Source organism: Giraffa tippelskirchi, chromosome 5, assembly GCF_054371585.1.
Source record: "Giraffa tippelskirchi isolate mGirTip1 chromosome 5, T2T-mGirTip1v1.2.pri, whole genome shotgun sequence".
Classification (NCBI taxonomy): domain Eukaryota; kingdom Metazoa; phylum Chordata; class Mammalia; order Artiodactyla; family Giraffidae; genus Giraffa; species Giraffa tippelskirchi.
In genome coordinates this window covers 97481665-97508541 of record NC_137279.1, presented here as the reverse complement: position 1 = coordinate 97508541, position 26877 = coordinate 97481665, and the positions used below count along the sequence as shown (strand labels likewise).

At 40.8% G+C, this 26877-nt stretch overlaps 1 protein-coding gene across 5 annotated transcripts in view; it reads left to right on the top strand.

Annotated features, from left to right (window-relative positions):
* Window positions 1-25385, top strand: part of SNX27 (sorting nexin 27) — an 81215-nt gene extending 55830 nt beyond the window's left edge. For 4 of the 5 annotated variants that reach the window (XM_081490881.1, XM_081490880.1, XM_081490878.1 and 1 more), the window contains 6 exons: window positions 513-676; window positions 12355-12444; window positions 19137-19286; window positions 19608-19736; window positions 20111-20170; window positions 21476-25385. In XM_081490881.1, the coding sequence (XP_081347007.1) occupies window positions 513-676; window positions 12355-12444; window positions 19137-19286; window positions 19608-19736; window positions 20111-20170; window positions 21476-21523 (641 nt within the window). In that variant the 3' untranslated portion in view covers window positions 21524-25385. The remainder of the gene's footprint in view (window positions 1-512; window positions 677-12354; window positions 12445-19136; window positions 19287-19607; window positions 19737-20110; window positions 20171-21475) is intronic. The other variant, XM_081490879.1, reaches the window with a different exon arrangement.
* Window positions 25386-26877: the final 1492 nt, after the last annotated feature.

The following is a 26877-nucleotide window of genomic DNA, read 5'->3' as shown; positions in this document are numbered from 1 at the left end:
GAGCATTGTTAGGAATAGGAAATAATGCTACCCAGAAGACACTTTTCACTTTGATGAATGTCTTATATTTGTGAGGGAATAGGGAGAGCCTTTCAGCTCTTAACAATAAAAGCACCATAAGTAAATAAAATGCATTATAGCTGGATAAAAGGGGAGACTTGCCTTAAAGAGGTTCAGTGGTCATTGCCATAACTTGCCCAATAAAGGATCAGATATTTTAACTGGCTTTAGAGTAGGTGCTGTCCGCAGAGTCAGCATGTTAACTGAAGGGCGTGTCATTCAGGTGATAGATTTCAGTTAGCTTGAGGCTCAACTGGCCAGTCATATTAGAAGGCATAGATTTGGCTAGACAAATGGATATTTTGTGGTCCCAAAGCAGAGCACCTTGACAGTCTCAGCTGATGTCCTGGTTAATGATCAACTCCATTCTTGTCTGCTTTATACAGTTCATACTGAGGAAATGTCTTTTATGTCTTCTCACTATGGCTTGCTTTGTTTTGTCTTCTCTCTAGTGCGTAAGCTGGCACCTAATGAATTTCCCCATAAACTCTACGTCCAGAATTACACATCAGCTGTGCCAGGTACCTGCTTGACCATTCGAAAGTGGCTTTTTACAACAGAAGAAGAAATCCTCTTAAATGACAATGACCTTGCTGTTACGTACTTCTTTCATCAGGTAGGTAAATTGATCTCTCTGAAGAGGCCTAATTTCTTTTTCTGTTTGTATATAGTGGTCATTTGCCAATCCTGTGTGAATCCTTGAGTAAGATGTTTTGCCTCCTGGATTTTAGTTAAATTTGTAAAATGTTCTGTTGCATTTCACAAAAGATAAGTTTAAGAGGGGGATATCCTGGAGTTCAAAATGTATTTATTATTATTTTTTAAAGCAATAGCAAATGAAAATTATGGGGCTATGTACTTTTTCAAAAAGATCTTCATCAGACAGTATGGAGATTCCTTTAAAAACTAAGAATAAAACTACCATATGACCCAACAATCCCATTACCCTGAGAAAAACCATAATTGAAAAAGGCGTGTGTACCCCAATGTTCATTGCAGCGCTATTTGCAGTAGCTAGGACGTGGAAGCAACCTAGATGTCCATCGACAGATGAATGGATAAAGAAGCTGTGCTACATATATACAATGGAATATTACTCAGCCATGGAAAGGAATGTATTTGAGTCAGTGCTAATGAGGTAGATGACTCTAGAGCCTATTATACAGAGTGAAGTAAGTCAGAAAGAAAAACAAGTATCATATATTAATGTATATATATATGGAATCTAGGAAGATGGTACTGATGAGCCTAATTGCAGGGCAGTAATGGAGGTGCAGACAGAGAGAAACGGACTTATGGGAATGGGAGGCAGAAGGAGAAGAAAAGAGTGGGATGACTGAAGAGAGTGGCATGGAAACATATACACTACCATATGTAAAATAGATTCCCAGCGGTAATTTGCTGTATGGCTCAAGAACTCAAACTGGGGCTTTGTGACAACCTAGAGGGGTGGAATGGGGTGGGAGATGGGAGGGAGGTTCAAGAGGGAGGAGACATATGTATTACCTATGGTTGATTCATGCTGATATATGGCAGAGACCAACATAATAAAGCAATTATCCTTCAGTTAAAAATAGTAAATTTAAAAAATTTTCATCAAAACTATACATCCATAGAGCTTAAAGCATCAAATAGTTCTACACAGGTTATTATGAAAAATATTAGTTATTCCCACTTCTTTCCTCTCATAGGCAACCACTTTCACCTCTTTTTAGCTTTGTTTTCCTGTTGTTACTTATTCCATCTTTTTCTTAAAAAATTATTGAAGTATAGTTGATTTGCAATGTTGTATTAGTTTCTGCTGTACAGCAGAATGATTCATATATATGTGTATATATATACATATATATATGCTTTTCCATAGTCTTTTCCATTATGGTTTATTGCAAGATATTGAATACAGTTCCCTGTGCTAAATAGTAGGTCCTTGTTAATTACCTATTTTGTATATAGTAGTGTGTATCTGTTAATCTTAAACTCCTAATTTGCCCCCCCGCACTTTCCCCTTTGGTAAGCATGTGGGATCTTAGTTCCCTGACCAGGGATCAAACACGTGCCCCCTGTATTGGGAGCATGGAGTCTTAACCACTGGACTACCAGGAAAGTCCCCTGTTTCTGTTTTTTAAAGAAGTTCATTCGTATTATATTTTAGATTCCACATATAAACTATATCATATGATATTTGTTTTTCTCTGCCTGACTTCACTTAATATGATAATCTCTAGGTCCAGCCATGTTGCTACAAGTGGCATTATTTCATTATTTTTTATGGCTGAATAATACTGTATCTCACACACACACACGTTCTTAATCCATTCATCTATCCATGGACATCTAGGTTGCTTCCATGACTTGGCGCTTATAAATAGTACTGCAGTGAACATTGGGGTTCTTGTATCTTTTTGAATTAGTTTTCTCCATATATATGGCCAGGAATGGAATTTTTGGATTGTATGGTAACTCTGCTCTACTTTCAGTTTTATGATGAACCTCCATACTGGTTTCCACAATCCAGTTCAGTTCAGTTCATTTGCTCAGCCATATCCGACTCTTTGTGACCCCATGAACTGCAGCATGCCAGGCCTTCCTGTCCATCACCAAACCCTGGAGTTTACTCAAACTCATGCCCATTGAGTTGGTAATGTCATCCAACCGTTTCATCCCCTTCTTCTCCTGCCTTCAATCTCTCCCAGCATCAGGGTCTTTTCCAGTGAGTAGGTTCTTTGCATCAGATGGCCAAAGTATTGGAGTTTCAGCTTCAGCATCAGTCCTTCCAGTGAATATTCAGGACTGATTTCCTTTAGGATGGACTGGTTGGATCTCCTTGCAGTCCAAGGGACTCTCAAGAGTCTTCTCCAACACCACAGTTGAAAAGCATCAATTCTTCGGTGCTCAGCTTTCTTTATAGTCCAACCCTCACATCCATCCATGACTACTGGAAAAACCATAGCTTTGACTAGATGGAACTTTGTTGGCAAAGTAATGTCTCTGCTTTTTAATGTGCTGTCTAGGTTGGTCATAGCTTTCCTTCTAAGGAGTAAGCGTCTTTTAATTTCATGGCTGCAGTCACGTCACCATCTGCAGTGATTTTGGAACCCCCACCAAAATTGGTGTAGCTACTTTCCTCAGTAGCTGCACCAATTTACATTCCTACCAACAGTATACGAGGGTTTGTTTTTCTCCACACCCTCTCCAGCATTTCTTATTTGTAGGCTTTTTAATGATGGCTATTCTGACCATTGTGAGGTGATATCTTATTGCAGTTTTGATTTGTATTTCTCTAATAATTAGCGATATTGAGCATATTTTTAAAAAAATTCACTTTATTGCAGTGTTGATTTATAATTATGTTAATTTCTACTGTACAACAAAGTGATTCAGTTACACATTTGTGTGTATACACATGTTCTTTTTCATATTCTTTTCCATTATGGTTTATCACAGGCTATTGAATGTAGATCCCATTGCTATATAATACTATTCATCCTATATGTGATAGTTTGCATCTGCTAATCCCAAACTCCCAATTCTTCCCTTCCCCAATCCTTCTTCCCCCTTGGTGACTGCAGATCTATTCTCTATGTCTGTGAGTGTGTTTTCTGTTTAACAGATACGTTTATTTGTGTTGTATTTTAGATTCTACATACAAGTGATGTCATATGGCATTTGTCTTTTTCTGACTTACTTTGCTTAGTATCATGATCTCTAGGTCTGCCTATGTTGCTGCAAATGTCACTATTTCATTCTTTTTTATGGCTCAGTAATATTCCAGTGTGTGTGTGTGTGTGTGTGTGTGTGTGTGTGTGTGTGTAACCTAGGTCTCCTGCCTTGCAGGCAGATTCTTTACCATCTGAGCCATCAGATCACATATACCCCTTTAAATTAATTCCCAAGTATTTTATATTTTTATTACAGTTATGAATGGAATATTTTTTCTTTGTGTTGTTGGAGTAGAAAAATTATTTTCTAGAAGTCAGAATATCTGGTTCAAGTACAAGCTCTCCATTGGGTAAATACTTAACATAGCTTTGTTAAGATCTGTTTTATGATCTGTTAAAGGGTAATAGTAGTACTTCACTTTTTTTTTAAATCAGTATCAAACTTTAAACAAAGCAGAGCTTGTGAAATTACTTTTTGAATTATAAAACTGTAAAGCAGAAGTAGGGCTGGCTTCCCTGGTAGCTCAGTGGTAAAGAATCCACCTGCCAGTATAGACAGAGGTTTGATCCCCTGGGTCAGGAAAATCCTCTGGAGAAGGAAATGGAAACCCCCACTCCAGTATTCTTGGCTGGGAAATCCCATGGACAGAGAAGCCTGGTGGGCTGTATAGTCCATGGGGTCACAAAGAGTTGGACACAAGTTAGCAACTAAACAACAACAACAGAGCAAAACATTTAGGTGGAGAGATAGAAAAGCTTTTGTTTTTCTATCAGTGTCTCATACCCCAAAACTTTTTGAACTCTCCTGTTTCTTCAGCTTTTTAAACAGCTTTATTGAGGTATAGTTGACACAATAGACTGTATATATTTATAAGTTGGTAATTTTTTTTTTACTCTCAATCATTTAAAAATGTGCAATTCAGTAGTGTTAAATTCACTTCATTATGCACTACATCTCCAGAACTTTTTCCTCTTGCAAAACTAAAATTCTATCCATTAAACAACTCATTTTTCTCTCCCCTACTTATGGCAACTCCCGTTCTACTTTCTGTGAACTTGACTACTTTAGATATCTCATGTAAGTGGAATCATACATTATTTGTCTTTTGTGACTTGCTTATTTTATTTAGCATAATGTCCTTCAGGCTTATTCATGTTATTAAAGCTGAATAATAATATACCATTGTATGTGTATATCACATTTTGTTTATTCATCTGTGGATGGACATTTGGGTTGCTTTTACCTCTTGGCTATTATGAATAATTCTGTTATGAATATGGTTATGTAAATGTCTCTTCAAAATTCTGCCTTTAATATCCCCAGAATCATGATCAATGGCTGGATCATATGGTAATTCTATTTTTAATTTTTTGAGGAACTGCCGCATTGTTTTCCATAGCAGCTGTACCATTTTACATTCCCAGCAGTGCACAGCAGCTCAGGTGATTTTATGATTGACTAGGTAAACAATTGTGCCTTTTGGAAAATAATACTAAAATTTTTCCCTCACTTAATTTTGGTTGATTTTTTTGTATCATATTTTGATGGTGAGACTGTCTCATGCATCTCATCAATTCTAAGATGCCATAAGTTGTAACATGCACTAGTATTTTAAGTACTGCTAAGAGAAAAAAGCTACCAATTAAGCAGCATATATAACTGATAATAAGATGCATCCCACTTTTAAGAATGATAAAATGTGAGCAAACTATGCACCTTAGAATTGATGAAATACTAGATAATAATGATAGTAATGTGCCTTTTCCTTAAAAAATTGATAAAGTCAAAATCCATAGTAGGATATATTTAATTTCTGGCTAAACCTGGCAGATTAAACATACATTTAAACTACTTTTTGAAAGCTTACTAGAATAATCATAATGGATTTTAAGATGCGTAAACCTGTGAAGAGAATAGGCAGAGACACAATAGATGAGAATGGTCAACAGTTTTTAGAAAACAAATGTTTGAATGAGTCAACAGGAGTTTGGTGTTTGGTTATCGTGGAAGAATTGGTAAGAGGCATGTGGAAATACAAACATAATACAGTTAACCTAAAAGGAAAACAAAGTGTATGAGAAAGGAAGCCCTGGTAACAGCATATGATTTAGTTGTGAACAATGTTTACATGCTTAAAATAATGTATTGATTACAGTATTCAATACTGATTACTGACATAATTTTTATTGAGATGTTGGAGGAAGAAGAGAGAGTGTAGGAGTGGTATATGAAAGCTAAAACATTACTATTTTTGGCTGCACATTATGGTATGCAGGATCCTAGTTCCCCAACCAGAAATTGAACCCATTTCCCTCTGCAGTGGAAGCATGGATGCTCAACCACTGGACCAGCAGGGTAGTCCCTAAAACTTTTCTTTAAAACTTTTTATTTATTTTTTAAAATAATTTTATTTATTTATTTATGGCTATGCTGGGTCTTCGTTGCTGTGCAAGGACTTTCTTTAGTTAGGTGAGCAGGAGGCTACTCTCTAGTTGCAGTGCGGTGACTTCTTTTTTTGGGTGTTAGTTCTAAAAGGTCTTGTAGGTCTTCATAGAACCGTTCAAGTTCAGCTTCTTCAGCGTTACTGGTCGGGGCATAGACTTGGATTACCGTGATATTGAATGGTTTGCCTTGGAAACAAACAGAGATCATTCTGTCGTTTTTGAGATTGCATCCAAGTACTGCATTTTGGACTCTTTTGTTGACCATGATGGCTACTCCATTTCTTCTAAGGGATACCTGCCCACAGTAGTAGATACAATGGTCATCTGAGTTAAATTCACCCATTCCAGTCCATCTTAGTTCGCTGATTCCTAGAATGTCGACGTTCACTCTTGCCATCTCCTGTTTGACCACTTCCAATTTGCCTTGATTCATGGACCTAACATTCCAGGTTCCTATGCAATATTGCTCTTTACAGCATCGGACTTTGCTTCTATCACCAGTCACATCCACAGCTGGGTGTTGTTTTTGCTTTGGCTCCATCCCATCATTCTTTCTGGAGTTATTTCTCCACTGATCTCCATTAGCATATTGGGCACCTACCGACCTGGGGAGTTCATCTTTCAGTGTCCTATCTTTTTGCCTTTTCATGCTGTTCATGGGGTTCTCAAGGCAAGAATATTGAAGTGGTTTGCCATGCCCTTCTCCAGTGGACCACATTCTGTCAGACCTCTCCACCATGACCCCTCTGTCTTGGGTGGCCCCACATGGCATGGCTTAGTTTCATTGAGATAGACAAGGCTGTGGTCCGTGTAATCAGATTGGCTAGTTTTCTGTGATTATAGTTTCAATGTGTCTGCTCTCTGATGCCCTCTTGCAACACCTGCCGTCTTACTTGGGTTTCTCCTACCTTGGACGTGGGGTATCTCTTCACGGCTGCTCCAGCAAAGTGCAGCTGCTGCTCCTTACCTTGGACAAGGGGTATCTACTCACGACGGCCCCTCCTGACCTTAAATGTGGAGTAACTCCTCTCGGCCCTCCTGTGCCCACACAGCCGCTGCCCCTTGGACCTGGGGTAACTCCTCTCGGTGGCCGCCCCCGGCCTCGGGCGCGGGCTAGCTCCTCTCGGCCATTATAGGGGACTGGAATGCAAAAGTAGGAAGTCAGGAAACACCTGGCGTAACAGGCAAATTTGGCCTTGGAGCACAGAATGAAGCAGGGCAAAGGCTAATAGAGTTTTGCCAAGAGAACGCACTGGTCATAGCAAACACCCTCTTCCAACAACACAAGAGAAGACTGTACACATGGACATCACCAGATGGTCAACACTGAAATCAGATTGATTATATTCTTTGCAGCCAAAGATGGAGAAGCTCTATACAGTCAGCAAAAACAAGACCAGGAGCTGACTGTGGCTCAGATCATGAACTCCTTATTGCCAAATTCAGACTTAAATAGAAGAAAAGTAGGGAAAACCACTAGACCATTCAGGTGTGACCTAAATCAAATCCCTTATGATTATACAGTGGAAGTGATAAATAGATCTAAGGGACTAGATCTGATAGACAGAGTGCCTGATGAACTATGGACAGAGGTTCGGGACATTGTACAGGAGACAGGGATCAAGACCATCCCCATGGAAAAGAAATGCAAAAAAGCAAAATGGCTGTCTAAGGAGGCCTTACAAATAGCTGGGAAAAGAAGAGAAGCGAAAAGCAAAGGAGAAAAGGAAAGATATTCCCATCTGAATGCAGAGTTCCAAAGAATAGCAAGGAGAGATAAGAAAGCCTTCCTCAGCGATCAATGCAAAGAAATAGAGGAAAACAACAGAATAGGAAAGACTAGAGATCTCTTCAAGAAAATTAGAGATACCAAGGGAACATTTCATGCAAGGATGGGTTCGATAAAGGACAGAAATGGTATGGACCTAACAGAAGCAGAAGATCTTAAGAAGAGGTGGCAGGAATACACAGAAGAACTGTACAAAAAAGATCTTCACGACCCAGATAATCATGATGGTGTGATCACTCACCTAGAGCCAGACATCCTGGAATGTGAAGTCAAGTGGGCCTTAGAAAGCATCACTACGAACAAAGCTAGTGGAGGTGATGGAATTCCAGTTGAGCTATTTCAAATCCTAAAAGATGATGCTGTGAAAGTGCTGCACTCAATATGCCAGCAAATTTGGAAAACTCAGCAGAGGCCACAGGACTGGAAAAGGTCAATTTTCATTCCAATCCCAAAGAAAGGCAATGCCAAAGAATGCTCAAACTACCGCACAATTGCACTCATCTCACATGCTAGTAAAGTAATGCTCAAAATTCTCCAAGCCAGGCTTCAGCAATATGTGAACCGTGAACTTCCAGATGTTCAAGCTGGTTTTAGAAAAGGCAGAGGAACCAGAGATCAAATTGCCAACATCCACTGGATCATTGAAAAAGCAAGAGAGTTCCAGAAAAACATCTATTCCTGCTTTATTGACTATGCCAAAGCGTTTGACTGTGTGGATCACAATAAACTGGAAAATTCTGAAAGAGATGGGAGTACCAGACCATCTGACCTGTCTCTTGAGAAACCTGTATGCAGATCAGGAAGCAACAGTTAGAACTGGACTTGGAACAACAGACTGGTTCCAAATAGGAAAAGGAGTACATCAAGGCTGTATATTGTCACCCTGCTTATTTAACTTATATTCAGAGTACCTCATGAGAAATGCTGGGCTGGAAGAAGCACAAGCTGGAATCAAGATTGCCGGGAAAAATGTCAGTAACCTCAGATATGCGGATGACACCACCCTTATGGCAGAAAGTGAAGAAGAACTAAAGAGCCTCTTGATGAAAGTGAGAGAGGAGAATGAAAAAGTTGGCTTAAAGCTCAACGTTCAGAAAACTAAGATCATGGCATCTGGTCCCATCACTTCATGGGAAATAGATGGGGAGACAGTGGAAACAGTGTCAGACTTTATTTTGGGGGGCTCCAAAATCACTGCTGATGGTGATTGTAGCCATGAAATTAAAAGACGCTTACTCCTTGGAAGGAAGGTTATGGCCAACCTAGATAACATATTTAAAAGCAGAGACATTACTTTGCCAACAAAAGTCCATCTAGTCAAGGCTATGGTTTTTCCAGTGGTCATGTATGGATGTGAGAGTTGGATGGTGAAGAAAGCTGAGTGCCGCAGAATCGATGCTTTTGAACTGTGGTGTTGGAGAAGACTCTTGAGAGTCCCTTGGACTGCAAGGAGATCCAACCAGTCCATTCTAAAGGAGATCAGTCCTGGGTGTTCATTGGAAGGACTGCTGTTGAAGCTGAAACTCCAATACTTTGGCCACCTGATGTGAAGAGTTGACTCATTGGAAAAGACCCTAATGCTGAGAAGGATTAGGGGCAGGAGGAGAAGGGGACGACAGAGGATGAGATGGTTGGATGGCATCACTGACTCGATGGATATGGGTTTGGGTAAACTCCGGGAGCTGGTGATGGACAGGGAGGCCTGACGTGCTGTGATTCATGGGGTCGCAAAGAGTCGGACACGACTGAGCGACTAAACTGAACTGACTTCTTTTTTTGTGGAGCGTGGCCTCTAGGGCACGCAGGCTTCAGTAGTTGTGGCATGTGGATTCAGTAGTTGCAGCTCCTGGGCTCTAGAGCACAGGCTCAGTAGTTGTGGCACACGGGCTTAGTTGCTCCGAGGCATGTGAGATCTTCTGGGATCAAGGGTTGAACCCATGTCTTGTACATTGGCAAGAGGATTCTTTACTACTGGGCCACTAGGGAAGCCCAAAACTGCAGGTCAACATTGTCTAAAATTGACAAGTTAGGAATTAGCATAAGCATGAGATTTAGAATTATGAAAGGAATATCACAAAAAACTGCTTACAGGGCTTAACAATATCTGGAATGAGGCTTTGTGATCAAACTTGTTTTGGTTAGGTGCCTCTTATTCATACATATTTTTAAAAACTATGTATCTCTTTTATTTCATAAATTTTTTTCAATTACAGGAAAAAGGAATCTAGTGTCCTGGTATTTATGTTTTCCACTCAGCTAGTCAAGCAATATAATCTTGATTAGAAGTAAGTGAGGAGAGAACATTTTTACTGCCCCACATGAAAATAGTTCACTTAGAGTTGCTGGAGTAGATGTTCACTCTGGCCCACCTCTGCCCAGGGGAGATGGTCATCAGTAAGTACTTAAGTGCTATTACTAGTCGGACAGTTCTAGGTATTGGAGAAACTGAATTGATAAACCAATATTTGTTTGTTTTCCCTCTTTACTTCTCTCCCAACTTTTCAGTCTAACTGATTTAAATTTGATCTAGCTGGAGCAGTCAAGTCTTTTGGTGATAGTGTTCAGGTTCTGCAGGACATTGGTGGCAGTTCTCATTGAGCATCCCCTCTGTGAATATAATCTCTCTGCCTAAGTGAATCCTCGCTTGTATGGCTAGGATTGGGGAGACACTGGGATATTCTTTGCAATGGCAGTCCCAGGGAGGATATATCCTTGTGTGGTTCTTAGAATTTAACAGGCAAATGATGCCAATATCAATGATAGTAATAATAACTATTTATATATATTTCACAGAGTTATTAACATCTTTTATCTTGTTTTGTTATCTACCTTCAAGGTGGATTTTATTCTTGTTTTACAGACTGAGAGGGTTTAAGTGACTTACTCAAATGTTTATGGGTAGGTGACAGCTAGAATTTGAACTCGTCTCTTGACTTCAATCCTGAATTCATTCTAATAGGCAAATGTTTTCCTGTAAAAGACTATGGGGAATGATTTCTACCTGAAGGAAATCAGCAGTTTTCTGATAAAGATTCAGGTGGTTCCGTGCCTAGTGTCTGCATAGGGTTGTCTTTGGAATAACTCACTGAGGATAGATCCTGAATGCTCTGGACAAATGGTTCTGTTTGTTCTTTTTCTTTTTTTTCCTCCCAAAGATCAGTTTTCCCTTCAATTAGATTTTTAAAGTTTTTCTTAAAAACTTTAAGAGAGGTGGAGTAAGGTTGGGAAGGGGACGTATGTTTCATACAGCTGAACCAGGAATAGTTTAGTATATTATATCTGGATACAACCAGTCCATCCTAAAGGACATCAGTCCTGGGTGTTCATTGGAAGGACTGCTGTTGAAGCTGAAACTCCAATACTTTGGCCACCTGATGTGAAGAGTTGACTCATTGGAAAAGACCCTGATGCTGGGAAGGATTGGGGGCAGGAGGAGAAGGGGACGACAGAGGATGAGATGGTTGGATGGCATCACTGACTCGATGGACATGAGTTTGGGTGGACTTCAGGAGCTGGTGATGGACAGGGAGGCCTGGCGTGCTGCGATTCACGGGATTGCGAAGAGTCGGACACCACTGAGCGACTGAACTGAACTGAACCTTCATTTCTGTATCAGATCCTCGCTGGAAGCTTTTCCGTTTATGGTCTCAGATTTATCATTTCTCTCTTCCAGTTGCTACCCCGCTGGACTAAGGTCTTGTTTCACTTCATGCTTAAAGTACCACAGTATCATTGATGTGCCTTGTTTCATTCTCTTCTTAGCTTAAATCATTTGGCAGTCACGTAGAGATCAATCTTCCTGAAACAACAACTTTTTATTATTTATTTTAGCTCTCTACTGTCCTTAAGTCTAAATTCCTATGCCTACTCTTTGGGATCCTTCATATTCTATTAACCTATGCATCCAGAATTATTTTTCATTGTCCACTAACATGTATCCTTTATTCTGATCAGGCAGGTCTGTCTCCTGAATATATTTAAATTCAAACCCATTTCTGTTTCCTGACTTTACCCTGAAGTTTCTCCTATTCATCCTATCCTGTGGGGTCCAACCAAGATTTCCTTGATAACTACAGTTAGCAATAAGCTTTCCTGTTCTGGCTGCATGTATCACTTACTATTTATGTCACACATTTTTGCTACTTCATCGTTATCTTTAATACAGTATTGTGTACTATCTGTGTTCTGTAATTATTTCACATGTATAAATTAACCTGAATTTAAATCTCTTAACAGAACAGACCTAGAATAAGAGTTGCAGAGTTCACAGGCAATGATGATGATGGTCCAGATGGATAGGAATTATTGTGAAAATGAATCTGTATCCCTTTATTTTTATCAAGAATGTACTTGATGATAATTTTTACATTTCTTTCTTCCTTGCCTTTGTTTTGGTGACAGGCTGTTGATGATGTGAAAAAAGGTTACATCAAAGCAGAGGAAAAATCCTACCAATTACAGAAGCTGTATGAACAAAGGAAAATGGTCATGGTAGGTTTATGTTCCATAATATCTTTATAAAATGCCCCTTATCCCTTTTTAAATTTAATTTTATATTGAAGAATAGGTGATTTACAATGTTGTGTTAGTTTCGGGTATACAGCAAAGTGATTCAGTTGTACATATATCCATTCTTTTTCAGATTGTTTTCCCATATAGGTTTATTACAGAATATTGAGTACAGTTCTCTGTGCTATACAGTAGGTCTTTGTTGATTATCTATTTTATATATAATAATTTGTATATATTAATCCCAAACTCCTAATTTGTCCTCCGTGCCCTCACCTTTCCCCTTTGGAAATTACAAGTTTGTTTTCAAAGTCTGTGAGTCTCTGTTTTCTGTATGTATTCATTTGTATTATTTTTTAGATTCCACATATGAGTAGTTGTGATAAGTCCATTTATAGCCTTTTTTTAGATTCCACATGTAAATGATATACAGTATTTGTCTTTCTCCTTCTGACTTGCTTCAGTTAGTATGATAATCTCTTTTTGAATTATAGTTTTGTCTGGATATATGCCCAGGAATGGGATTGCTGGATGACATGGGGATTCTATTTTTAGTGTTATGAGGCATCTCCATACTATTTTCCACAGTGGCTGCATCAGCTTACATACAGTGTTGGAGGGTTCCCTTTTCCCCACACCCTTTCCAGCATTTGTTATTTGTAGACTTTTTGATGATAGCCATTCTGACTGGTATGAGGTGATGCCTCATTATAGTTTTGATTTGCATATCTAATAATTAAAAATGTTGAGCATCTTTTCATGTGCTTTTTGAAAATTCCCCTTCTTATCTTTTAAATCTGTTGTTCTAGTCATTTTTTTTTTTTTTTTTTACAACTAGATAATACTTTGTAGTAGGTGAAAAAATGAGATGGAACTGTTTACACTGCTAGAGAAATTCATCAGAAAATAGATCTTTGTACCAAGACATGAAAACAACCCAAGTGGCCCTCAACAGATGATTGGCTTAAGAAGATGTACACATATACAATGGAATATTCAGTTCAGTTCAGTCACTCAAGTCGAGTCCAACTTTTTGCGACCCCATGAGCTGCAGCACACCAGGCGTCCCTGTCCAACACAAACTCCCAGAGCCCACCCACACCCATGTCCATTGAGTTGGTGATGCCATCCAACCACCTAATCCTCTGTCGTCCCTCTCCTCCTGCCCCCAATCCTTCCCAGCATCAGGGTCTTTTCCAATGAGTCAGCTCTTCGCATCAGGTGGCCAAAGTATTGGAGTCTCAGCTTCAACATCAGTCCTTCCAATGAACACCCAGGACTGATGTCCTTTAGGATGGACTGGTTGGATCTCCCTGCAGTCCAAGGGACTCTCAAGAGTCCTCTCCAACACCACAGTTCAAAAGCATCCATCCTTCGGCGCTCAACTTTCTTTATAGTCCAACTCTCACATCCATACATGACTGTTCTAGTCATTTTTGAAAGATGTTGCAACCTGGTCAGTGGCTTAACTGATTTAAAAAGGAGTGGAGTACTTACCCAGTAGTCCAACAGTTAAGACTCAGCACTCCCAAGGCAGCGGCACGGATTCAATCCCAGGTCGGGAACTAAGATTCCGAGTGCCACGTGGTGCAGCCAAAGAAACAAAAAAGGAGGAGGATATAGAGCTTGATATAAAGTCTATTGTGTTCCTCTATTTAGCACACAAAGAGCTTATTGTTTTATATATGGGTATATAACTTTATTATTAGTGATTACTAAACAATATTCTTTTTTATAATAAAAAGGCCTAAAATAAAAGATGTGTAAAACATTAATATGATAAAAATAAGATTCTGTGAGAATTAATATTTAGGTGTTTAACATTAGAAATTATTTTAGTTGTGATTTAGCAGTGGCAAAGTCATTTGTTTTCACAACTCCCATCTCTGCAGTTGCTCAAACATTTATGCTCAGTAGTGCTCTTGGTTACTGTGATATCCTAGAGCTGTGCTATTTGATTCCATAGCTACTAGCCTCGTGTGGCTACTTAAATTTAATTTTAAATTTATTTAACTTAAAATTTAAAATTCACTTCCTCAGATGCATTAGCACATTTCAGGTATTGAGTGAGTCACTAGTAGCTACTGTATTGGACAGCTCAGATATGGAACATTTTCATCACCACAGAAAGTTCTGTTGGAGAGGGCTACTACGATATTCTTAGAATATTTCAAAAATAGTTTTGAATTTATATATGCCATAAATGGAGGGATGAAACTTGTCAAAAATAAAATATATAAAGAACATTTATAAAGATTCTACTCATATCATTTTAAAACTTCTTTCCTGGCCAGTTCATATAGTTGAAAATTTTCTAATTATAGTTTTTCCTAAAAGTTTTCATATAGTTTTTACACAATGGAGTAGGAAATCACAGTTCACTCCAGTATTCTTGCCTGGAAAATTCCATGGTTAGAGGAGCCTGGTGGGCTACAGTCCATGGAGTTGCAAAGAGTCAGATACAGCTGAGCAGGTGAGCACAGTTTTTACAGAAGGCAGTAATTGCATTGGTAATAATTCTAATAGGCCACTTGAGTTTCTTTGTACTTTCTGAGCAGTTTTTAGGAGGGAATGTTTGTAATAAGAATACAAACAAGTTAGCCACTGAACTTATTTAGCTCCTAGTCTTATATCTAGGTGGGATATTTATTTTATCACTCATATGACAAAGAGGGAACTATCTACTAGTGTTCTGCATACCAACAGGCTAAAATAGACATTCCCCAAATCTTTTAAATGGAATTGAGTCTTGGCAGAATTTTGGTTAAGGGAATTTTGCTATGTGGGAGACAAGATTTTAAAACTCAGCTTCCACCTCTTTTTTAATGGTATTGTTTTCTATATGTTAATGCATGATTCTGACTGAAACGTCTGTGTCTTTTGGTGAAAAGGACTGTTAACCCCTGCAATAGTTCTTTGGCTTTGTCAAAACCAACAGAATCAAAGTAATTTCATAAAAGCTTCTGAATGTGGAATACATACTGTTTCTTTGTACATATAGCACTCTAAATGCACTATCTTCCATTTATACATTTACAAAAAATATTTGTTGAGCACCAAGTGTGTGCCAGGCACAATGCAAGGTGCTAGAGAAATAAATAAGTTTGAGTTGTTCTGTGGCAAAATATAGCAAGTCTGAGTTTAACAAACATAATAATCTATTATGAAGTTATTTCTTAGATTCAAGTTTGTATCTTGTCATACAAGGTGAAGAACTCAAGTGCAGTTCGTACGTCGATATTTCCCCATGGGTCATCTTAACTGAGTATAAATATAAAATATGCTTAAACATTTATGGAATTCTGTTCTCTTGAAAGCCTAGTGCCAGTGTACAGTTTTGTACTGGCCACATAATGTTGCAACCTGATTTTAAAGACCTCCTACCCCCAAAAAAAGTTTGGATTTTTTTTCAAGTGTTAGTGTTCAGAGACATTAGCCTAGACAGTGGTCATGGTCAATACACTGAAACTTCCACCTCAGATGGATCCCTCAGAGCCCGTGGGTCTTGATACCATTATGTATAACAGCTTAGCATGTTGATAGGCCTAAGATTAGGTCCGATCACTACGATATTTTGCCAGATAACTGTGAGACTTTCAGCCATTCACAAACTTCTCACTGTCAGTTTCTTTTTTGTAAATTGGGGATGTTAGGATTGCTTGCCATCAAGTAGAGTCTTGACGAAACGTCACAAAGTTAAGACCAATAAATAAGATAAATAAGCTTTGTGTGAGTTCCTTTGCTCCCCACATACAGAGGATAGCTCATACCTTTGCCGTAGTTTGTAATACCCAGTATGGTCAAAATGTTTTTGTTTTTTACTTATTTACAAAGTTAGATTGAATCTCAAATTTGGATGGTTGAGAATATAATGTATACAAGACTTGTTTTTTCTTTTTTCCCTCTCTGTCTTTTTTTACTCTCTTTCAAACAGTGAGTGTGTGTAACTTATGTCTTGCCATTATTGAACTGACAAATAGAAGTTTCTGGGTTTGTGTTTGTCATAATTTTTAATGGTTTCACACAAGGTGGTATATGTGGAGGTCAGTGTTTCTCAAAATGTAGTCCCCAGCTCAGTTACACAGGAATCACTTGTGAAGCCTGCTTCAAGTGCATATTTCTGGACTCCACCTCACATACACTAAGCCAGAATCTCGAGGGGTAGGATCTAGAAATCTTTGTAAAGATTTTTGCAGAAGCACCCTAATGAGTCTGAAACTTCAGATGCTTGAGAATTTCTGCCCTTGAAATTTGGGAGAGTTGGTTCCCATGGTTCCTCTCAGGCCTTGATTTCAATATTAGATCTGGTTTGACCCTCCACAGGAAGTTTGGGAGAACAGAGAGTTCTCCAGAGTGGATCTCCATCCCCCCACCGAAAGTGTTTGCTCTGTTAAGTACTTTGTTTCTGCCTTAATAACTGTCCTATTTTGGTATTTACCTATCTTGCTGAACAGTAAATGTTTATAAAATGTCCCAGGCCATACCTGTCCTCTTCTCTTGCCTAATGTGGGGCCATCATCTAAGTAGTATGCAAATCAGAGGAGCTAATTTAGGATACATATTTATTAAAAATTTAATATGAAAGGAGAATGGACAGGGTAACTTTTGTTTGAAATACAAACAGATACATAGTTATACCCTTAAGTAAATATGTTTGAAAACAAAGGTTAACTTCCCTTTTGGAAATTTTGATACATGTGAATTTTAAAATATTTCTTCTCTGCACTTTCTGCAAATCCAGGAATATAGACATTGCCCTCTTAAAGCTGAGAAATACTACCTGACCTGATAAATCTGGGAAAATCTTTAGTTTCCCCAGTGACACTTGACCTTAATGGAGCCTTTAAAATTATTTTTTGTAGCTGTCATATATTGGATACCTAATTATGTACTAAGTACTGTGCTTATGTACTAAGTACTTTCAAAGGTTACAAATAGCTGTATGGTATAAATGCTATTTAATATTATTATTTCTGTTTTTCTGGAAGAGGAAACTAAGGCTCCTAGGTTTAGTAATTTGCTTGAGTTCAGATAACTTGCCCAAGATTACGCAGTTAGGAAGTGATGGGGCCAGGATTCAAGCCCAGGGCATCTGGGCCCAGGAGCTGGATCACTCTTCGGTGCACTGTTTCCTGTCTTGTCATAACCCCAGAAGAGTTCTTTCCTGTATCATCCACTGCCTGTCGTATTTACCAGAATGAAGTAGCCAGAGATTTCTTTTGATCATAGTGCCAGTAGAAGGGCTAGGCAGTTTATCACTGACTCAGGAAGGATGATGATAAAGGGTGATCATTGGGGTAATGGAAGGAAGGAGACAGAAGAAAAATGATGCAAACAGGTATTTTGGCACTTCTGAATTGACACTGACCCTGTGTTCTTGCTACCCTTTTGTAAGTTTTCACCTTTAAAGTGGCTATTATTTTACCTGAGCAGAAGTAACTACAAAGTAGGGAAGGGAACCTGTGGTGTGATTCCTTCCCGCCCCCCTGGGACCTTAGGTCTTCCCAGACAGTCCCTGGTGGCAGTAGACAACAGTGTTAGGTGCCAGAGCCATAGGTTTTGTAGGGTCTTTTTTGTGCCTCTTCTCTTGGTGAGGCAGAAGGCAGCTCTCCAGTGTATCCTAACTTCCTTACCCATCTAGTTGAAATCAGCTAGGGGGCTCCACCTTTGTCTTCTCTCTAACTCTCTCTCTGCACACATTACCACTATGCCTGTTCTTCCTGTGTGACATGCAGATGGTGGTGTCACACAGATGCAAGACTGTTTGCTTGTTTCCCCTGCAATCTATGAGGAAACCAGGTCAGAGTTCATGTGTCATCTTTTGTTCTTATCATCTTTTCTCTGTTTCTCTCCTACTTTCCTTCCCGGTCCTTTTTTTTTACTCTGTCCCCACTCAATTCAAACTAGTATTAAGGAAGAGAGAGGCTAGCCTTAACTGTGGAGGAAAAGAGTCAAAAGAGTTCAGAGACCTCTCGGTGGGAAAATTGCACCTGTGAGGGTCACGTAGGTCACTTGATTCGGGTCCAGATGCTTTTTAAGGAGACATATATGCTGGAGACCCAGGGGACAGTGGGGCTGAAGGGGACTAGAGAAAAAGGATCAGAGGCATAGAAATTAAACCTGATTTGTAATCCTGGTTGTACCACGTATTATTATGTGTAACATTAAGCAAGTCTCATATTATTCTGGGCTTCTATAAAGTAACTAACTTTTAAGTTTCCCTCAGCTTAAACCTTTTATGAATATGAGATTTGGGTGGTTTAATCCTCATCACTGAGATCACTGTAACTTTTGATTGGAGAGGGCACGAGAAACATTAGCTCTCAGATTTGATTTCATCCCTTAGGTACAGTGAAAATAGGGGGCTGGACTAAATGGCATTATGAGTTCCCTCCTGTTTTCAGAGTCTTGGTTGCAGTCTCTTTTCTGGCTTCATTTATGTATCTTTTTTAAGTAGAGAGAGAGACAAGGGTTGAAGTATGGAGGTAAAAGTTAGAAGGAGGATGAAGGATCATCCAGGAGTCCTGTCCCAGCTTAACGATGGATGTGAGCCCAGAGGCAAGGTCTATAGGTTGTGAGGATTTTCTTGGTTCTTTTGTGCCTTCTCAGCAGCTCTTGAGGATGGTATAGTTCCAGAGTAGCACTGTTTCTCTTTCCCATTTTTTTCCCCCTAGTACCTCAACATGCTAAGGACTTGTGAGGGCTACAATGAAATTATCTTCCCCCACTGTGCCTGCGACTCCAGGAGGAAGGGGCATGTTATCACAGCCATCAGCATCACGCACTTTAAATTGCATGCCTGCACTGAAGAAGGACAGCTGGAGGTGAGAGTCCACTGAACCTGCACCAGGAGGTCAGGGGGCAGGACCAGGAACACTGGGAATGCTTTGATGCTCACTTGCTATGTTTTAGTTCCTACTTGGGGTGGGGGAGAGTGAAATCAAAACTGTTTTGACTGGGATACATAGGCTCTGGGTGCACACTGCTCCTCACCTTCACTGGCTTTTAATACTGACTTTTATTCTTCTGTCAGTCTTTTCCATGAAATGGTATAGACATCTCTACATTTCTTTTCTACTGCCTGGTTCAGAACCATCTTACCTAAGCTCCCCAGCATTCTCAAACTTATGGTCTTGATTGTTCAGAACCAGGTAATAGCATTTGAATGGGATGAGATGCAGCGATGGGATACAGATGAAGAAGGAATGGCCTTCTGTTTTGAATATGCACGAGGAGAGAAGAAGCCTCGATGGGTTAAAATCTTCACACCATATGTAAGTGATGGTGGGGAAGCATGCTTGGGGAAAGTAGATTGGGCTTAAAGTTCTCCTAAAGCTAAATGCATAAATGGAGCTGTAGGGATGACAGTCTTGAGATCTGAACCTGTTTGAATCCTAGATCCCCATGTTCTTCTGTCTTTCCTTTAAGCCCAAGTAGGATTAGCAGTTTCACTTTCCTCTTGACTCACAATTACCACTAGAAGGAGCCAGAGGATAACAGATGAGCCAGGCCTGGGTTTTATGGAGTCTCTTAAGGTTTTTCTCAGGCTGAGCAAGTTTGGAAGGTGACTCTGGACAGGAGTTCAAAGGCATGGTTTTGTGATGCCTGGTCTGGAGAAGGCAGTGAATGTTGCTTTGTCTTTTTTCAGTTCAATTACATGCATGAGTGCTTCGAGAGGGTGTTCTGCGAGCTCAAGTGGAGAAAAGAGGTAATTCTAAACAATCTTGAATTGACCTTTCCATCTTTGTTTGTTTGTTTAAAATGTACACTCCTGTGTCCAAATACCTGGGACCCTCACCTCCATCTTTTTAGGAATATTAGTTAGAGACCAGTTATCCCACATGAGCCAGGATGCTCGTTTGGGAGTATTAGTTAGAGACTGGTCATCCCACGTGAGCCAGGGCACTCTTCTAGGAGTATTAGTTGAGACCGGTCATCCCACATGAGCCAGGACACTCCTCTAGGAGGATTAGTTAGAGACTGGTCATCCCATATGAGCCAGGACGCTCTTCTAGGAGTATTAGTTAGAGACTGGTCATCCCACGTGAGCCAGGATACTCTTCTAGGAATATTAGTTAGAGACCGATCATCCCACGTGAGCCAGGATACTCTTCTAGGAGTATTAGTTAGAGACCTGTCATCCCACATGAGCCAGGACACTTTCTAGGAATATTAGTTACAGACTTGTCATCGCACGTGAACCAGGACACTCTTCTAGGAGTATTAGAGACCGGTCATCCCACGTGAGCCAGGATACTCTTCCAGAGAGGTCATTAGCCTTGGCCACTAAACCAGCCAGACTGCAAAAAAGCCCTGTTTCCCTTGTCAAGAGGGTGGCTATTGGCCACAGGCTGTTCATCTCCTGTGACTTCATGGACCCTCCTCTACCTATTTTTTTATCAGTTGCCCTCCATGTTGTTCCTGATCAGGAAGGGCAGTTGTACTAGCTTTAGTCCTTCTGACTAGATGAGACGTTAAAGAGTGTGTAGGATAACCAAGAGTGTGTGTGTGTGTGTGTGTGTGTGTGTATGGTTTTTGCTGCTGCTTTCCTGCTGTCTGTACGTACTAGTGATGGAACAGAACTTAAAAGATTCTGAATAATTAGCTGCTTACTCTCCAAGAAGATGTTTTTGAGGTTCAGAAAGTAAAGTAAGGAATATGAACATTTATATTCTTGGTTTTGTAGGAAGAATACAGGGCTCTGGGGATCAGATCTGGATTCTCTCCTAGCCATTTTTCTCTCTGTGATTCTGTTCAAATTGACCTTCCTGGATCTCAGTTTTCTCATCTTTTCTTATCTGTGAGACTGAAAGACTGAGCTGGATAAGTAATATCCTGGGTCCTTTCCAGCTCTAAAAGGCTGTAATTCTTGATAGAAAGTTGTGTCCAGTGAAGAGGCACATCATGTTGAGTCATCCAGTCATACATTTTCTGTGTGAGGGGTTGTCTCTGGATGGGAGGAGATGAAGACACCTGAGGCTTCCCAGTAACTCTTGTCTTTTTTTCCTTTCAGAACATTTTCCAGATGGCAAGGTCACAGCAGAGGGATGTGGCCACCTAGCCTCTCGTTACCCTGTTCCCTTCACCCTCATCCTCTTACCCTTTTTGTCTCCCATGTCAGACAGAGTAACCATTAACACAAAAGAAGAGAAAAAGGAAAAAAGTCATTATATTCAAAAGCCCTAAACTAAATGTCATTAATAATCCCTCTGAGTTTCATATCTCTGTAATTGAGCTGGTAGAGAACAATAGATGGGTCAGCACCAGGAGTCAGCTGAGTTAAGACAGGAAAAGAAATAAGCCCAACCAATTCGCCAAAGGGATCTTTGTCCTTTCCTCTGGGCCTCATACCAACAGACGCTCCTTGTACTATATTTTTAGAACTGGAACTATGAACTCCATCCATTTGCACTGTTCAGACATATATATGTATGTATGTAAAAATTATATATACGCAAATTAGCTGCACGTATATACATATATATATTTCTTTTTAAATTTCATATTGATGGCAGTACCTTTTTTAGCTTGTGTTTTTACGCACCTTTCACTAGAATTCATGACTTCTCTCTTGCGCTCTTTATTTTGAAACAAACTTTAAAAAGGAAAAAAATAATTTTACAGGGAAAATACCTCTCCTCATGAAGGACTCGAAAAGTTTACAACCTGCTTGGGTTTTCCCCCTTTTTTTGTATTGAATGAAGATTCTGGATCATGGGTTGCCATAGAGTCTGAGGAGCAAGGAGCATAGTTTCTTTATTTTCAAGAGGCTGCTGGGGAGGAGAAAGAAGTGTGTTTTTCAAGGGCAATGGGGCTGCAGATCTGCAGGGAGAGTCTGAAGACTTGGTATGGTCTCTCTTGATTCCAAGACAATGTTTCTGGTCCATTTCTCTCTCTTCCACTCATGGCTTTTAGCCACATTCCACATCTTCCTGCTTCCCAAGGGCCCCCTGTGTGCTTTCCCTCAGCAGGCCTAGAATGAAGGGGAGGGGGTGCTCAGAAGGTTGATGCCACAGACCCCTGAAACACTTCACGGTCATGACTGCCCATTTCTCTGCTGTTTGTAAAGCAGGGATCGTACTCGGGACCAGAGTCAAAGCTGATACCTTTAGGCACAAAGGTTGGACTTAGGTAGGGGAGGAAAGAAGAAAGGCACTATGTACGTAAGCTTCTTCCCACTCCGTTCCTGACCAGTAACACCTGTAACTATTAGGTTCTCTGTGACTTCCTTAAACAACCATGTTGGGGAAGGATCTGACTATATCCCCAAGGCCTTGGGGAAACTTGGAATGGGTCAGTGATCTGAGCCAAGCAAAACCATAACCCGTCTAAGCCAGCTGAGGACCCAGGAAGGAACAGTAGAAATATGGTTGATTTGGATTGGATCTCAACTTTTAATTAAAAGGAAACTGAAGGAAAATATTTTTGCCCCTTAAAAGAGCACCTCATCTGACCTTGCAGTTAGACCTTTTGAGACCTAAGAACTGCATCGCTGGGTCTGGGGCCAGGGCTGAATGGGGGTTGAGAATGTCGCTCTCAAAGCCTGCCCTCCTGACGTGAGAGCAGCAGGAATGACATTCTCAACCCCCAGGCTCCAAAGAGATGGCGTTGAGAGCTCTTAGTCAGGCTCTGATGCATCTGAAACACATCTTTGAGCCTCTTTTCCTTTTTTCCTTCTCTACCTTCTGAACAAAAGCCTTCACAGAGTGGCATCTCTTGCTTTGTCTAACTGGGAGGCAACCATGGTTGGTTGTAGACACTGAGCAGTGTTGGGGTGGTTTGAAGTTTCTTTTTCTGTAACTTGTTTCTGCAGATGATTGTGAGGCCAGTTTACTTTCTCTCTCACTCTGTTATCCTGCAGGCACTTGCCCCGGGGGGTGTGGTATCATGTAGGACATCCTGTCTTTCCTTGCCTTCTCCAAACCAGGCTGGATCGCAGAGTGCAGACTGTAAGGAAGCTGTGTTTAAAGTCACAGAGAGTGAGGCCTGCTTTGGAGGCTTTGGCACAGAACTAACTTCTTCTGGCATAAATGAATTTAATAACGAGCCAGAGGACCATGGGAAGAAGGTATGTTGATTGCCCACTCCAAGGAGCTGAAGAGGTTTTTGGCCCCAGCTTTGTTCACACTTTAAAAATAGCAGTTTGCTCCTATTCTGTCAGAGTGGGAGAGGAACGAACAAATCCTGGAGTCCACGGGAATCCCAAAGGCTGCCCTCCAGATGTGAGAGCAGCGGGGGTGCTCTTAGTGTGTGTAGACGCTGCTCCCTCCCTCCTGCCCTGCCCTGGCACTCACTTGGCACTTGGAGATTGGATGGGGCCCATTGGATGATTAGACTGTTGGGAGAATATGTTGAGGGCCAGCCCCTACTTGAGGCTGTTCCATTAACAAAGCCCCAGCTTGGGGAGAAGGGGAAGGAGGGAAGGCCTGGAGGAAGGCTTTCTCAGCTCTCCCACTCACAGCAGGTGTCCTGCGATGGAGGCAGAGGTCGCTGGGTCTGTGCAGCTCCTAGGGTCAAGCTCTTCTTTGCATGAAGCAGTGTTCGTGTGATACCCTTTCCCTCTTACTCTGCACTTCCTTTCTGGAATCCCTGCTATCTTTCTCAGTCCTGAGTTCTGCTCAGGGAGGCTTCTCCTCAGTCTTTTTTTTGCAGTTTGTCTCCGGGAAATGGAGAAGTCCCCCTGTCCCCTGCTTTGCCCGCAGCAAAGCCAGCAGGATCGCCCTAGTCTCCTCTCCTTTCACCCCCACAGAGAGTTCCTATCCTCTTTGATAAAAGCTCAGAGTTTTTATGGGTCAGGAGAAAATGCAGGCCCTGAGAAACCTATCTCTGTAGAAAGTTTCCCTTGGCCCGTGCTTTGGGTTTTCTGCTCTTTATAGTTTAATTTTACTCTCCATTTTTCTCCCCTCCCCTTGCTCTAGGTCTAAGCTCAGCACAGGTGTGTGCTCAGGGCAGCTCCTAGGCCTGGACAGCTCTCAGGGAGGAATTAGGTAAATGTTTGGCATCCCCATACCTGGCCTATCTGGTTTTCATCCTTTGCCCAGGCCAGTAGCTTTGGGTCACTCCCTCTTGTACCTCCAAATCCAGTGCTTGGAGCAGCAGTATAGGGCTCTGATGGGAGATGAAACCTTTGTCTCTCATTTCAGAATTTGCCAACTCGGGGACCTGGCTCTGGAAGGCAGTTTTCTTAAAGGGGATGGCATCCTGGGTGACCCAAAGTCTCTAAACCTAGAGGGACAACTGTGCCCTCCTTTCTCTCCTTGGTGTTCTCGGGATTGATTCAGCAGTAGAAACCATTTGGTCTGTTGGGCCCCAGCATACTCGCTAGGTTCCTTCCAGATTCACTGTGTCACATTAGCTTCCCTTTGGGAGGGTGATGTGGTTGAATACTCAGAGAGGAGAGGTGGTGGGTGTGCGTCTTTAGTCCCCCACCTTCCGGTTTCACCTCCTGCCTTCCTCTTCCCCTAAACCTGAGCACGTCATGCCAAGCCTCACTCATATACACAGTGGCGTCAGCTCATTCCTCAGCAGTAATCTAGCATGTGTGGGAAGCTTAGGGTACTGGAAGGAACAGAATCTGAGAGGGGAGTGATGTGGGTGGAGGCACTGGCCAACTGCTAAACTTGGACACCAGTTTTATATCATGCCCCCTTTGTAAGCCAGTGAGCTGGGCTTCAGTTTTCCCCAAACCATGCACACTTTTAATTTATTTGAGAGAAACTCTAATTGTATTTTCACTGCAGTATCTTGTATTTTTTATTTGTGATTTAGGAAATGTGAAGAGAAAATACACAGACACATAATGGCTAACAGTGTTTCTTTCATTCCTTGTTCTAGACCTAACCACTCTAAAATTGTTTGGTAATGTCACTTAGTGTAATTAATTGTAACATATTCTTTTAAATAAATTGATTTATTGATGAAACTATTCTTTGGTTTCCTTGACTACAAATCCTTTGGGTTGTGTGGGAAGAGGTGAAGAAGAATGTTTGAGATTTGTGTTTGAATGATCCCTCTGAAGATGGGGAGAAACATGTAACTGGCTCTCGTGCGCAACTAGTGAGGTGGTTGTTTGAGAGCAGGAGTTGGGGAGAGGTGGAAAAAGGAGAAGGAGAAAGGAGAAGCTGGGAGGCCCCTGGTCCACAGTTCTGTTTGCAGAAAGTCCCTTCCCCAGCTCTCAGGATTGGTTGTGCCAGTTCACTCAAGCTCCACATTAAGACTCACGGGACATCTCTCCCTCAGCCTGATGCAGATAGAGTCTGGCAGGGCCCTTGGGACAGGTTTTAGCACTGTCCCCCTGGCCCAGCAACATGTATTTTCTTTTTCGCTTTTCAAGTAACAGGAAACTTCCCTCTAGAATCAGAACTGAAAGGTACATATCACCTCTAATGAGTGCCACCTCAGTGCTGTGTACTCTGGATGATTGGAGTCCCTCCTCTGCACACATGTGGTCTTGCATGTTTTTTGTTCTTGCAGAAGAATCTCAGGTGCTATGGACTGAGTACCTATACTTTAAAATCCCTATTTTACTCTGTGTGTTAGTTTCTGGGCTGAATCTGTTCTGAAAAGCTCAGCGTTTTTGTTTGGTTGGATGTTTTAAATTCTTTTTATAGACCCTCTTGTTTTATTTTTATAATCCCGAGCAACATGCTTTTGCTCCTTGATTGGAGACCATGAGAGCAAGGAGTAGTTTGACATTTTGTTTGGCAGTTCGGGGAGAGACATTGCTTGGGTCTCTCACTCAGCTGTCAGTACTAAATAATTGAAATCTGGTAAATATTAAAGTCCCTGATGCTGGGAAAGATTGAGGGCAGAAGGAGAAGAGAGCGTCAAAGGATAAGATGGCTGGCTGGCATCACCAATGCAATGGACAGGAACTTAGGCAAACTTCCAAAAATGGTGAGGTACAGGGAGGCTTGGTGTGCTGCAGTCCATGGGGTCGCAAAGTGTCGGACACAACTGGGCAACTGAACAACAACAAATACTACTGTGTTAATTGGGAAAAACAGTTTTTTTCTTTAATGAGGAAAGAATCCACAGAGAAGTAGAAAGTGGAACTCCAGAGTTAGAATAACAGAAGGTAAAGTCAAACATTTATTGATTATCTACTTTGTGCAGGGTATTATGTTAGATACTGCAGTAGATACAAAAGCAAAGTAAGAAACTCTACTAACTTTCAGGCTCTTGGAGGAATGATTGTGATCCCCAGCTGTGGAAGGGTTAAGTGGCAAAAGGACTAGAAAAGATGGGAGAAAGATCTTTGGATGAAAGCAGTTAAAGAAATCTTGATGAAGAAAATGGTGTTTAAAGGTAACTGTTTAGAAGGAGCAGGATTTCAACAAGAAGGCATTCAGTGAACTTCAGTGAGCTGTTATGTGCCAACAGTATTAATTGAGAATGAAAATACATGGGTTGGAG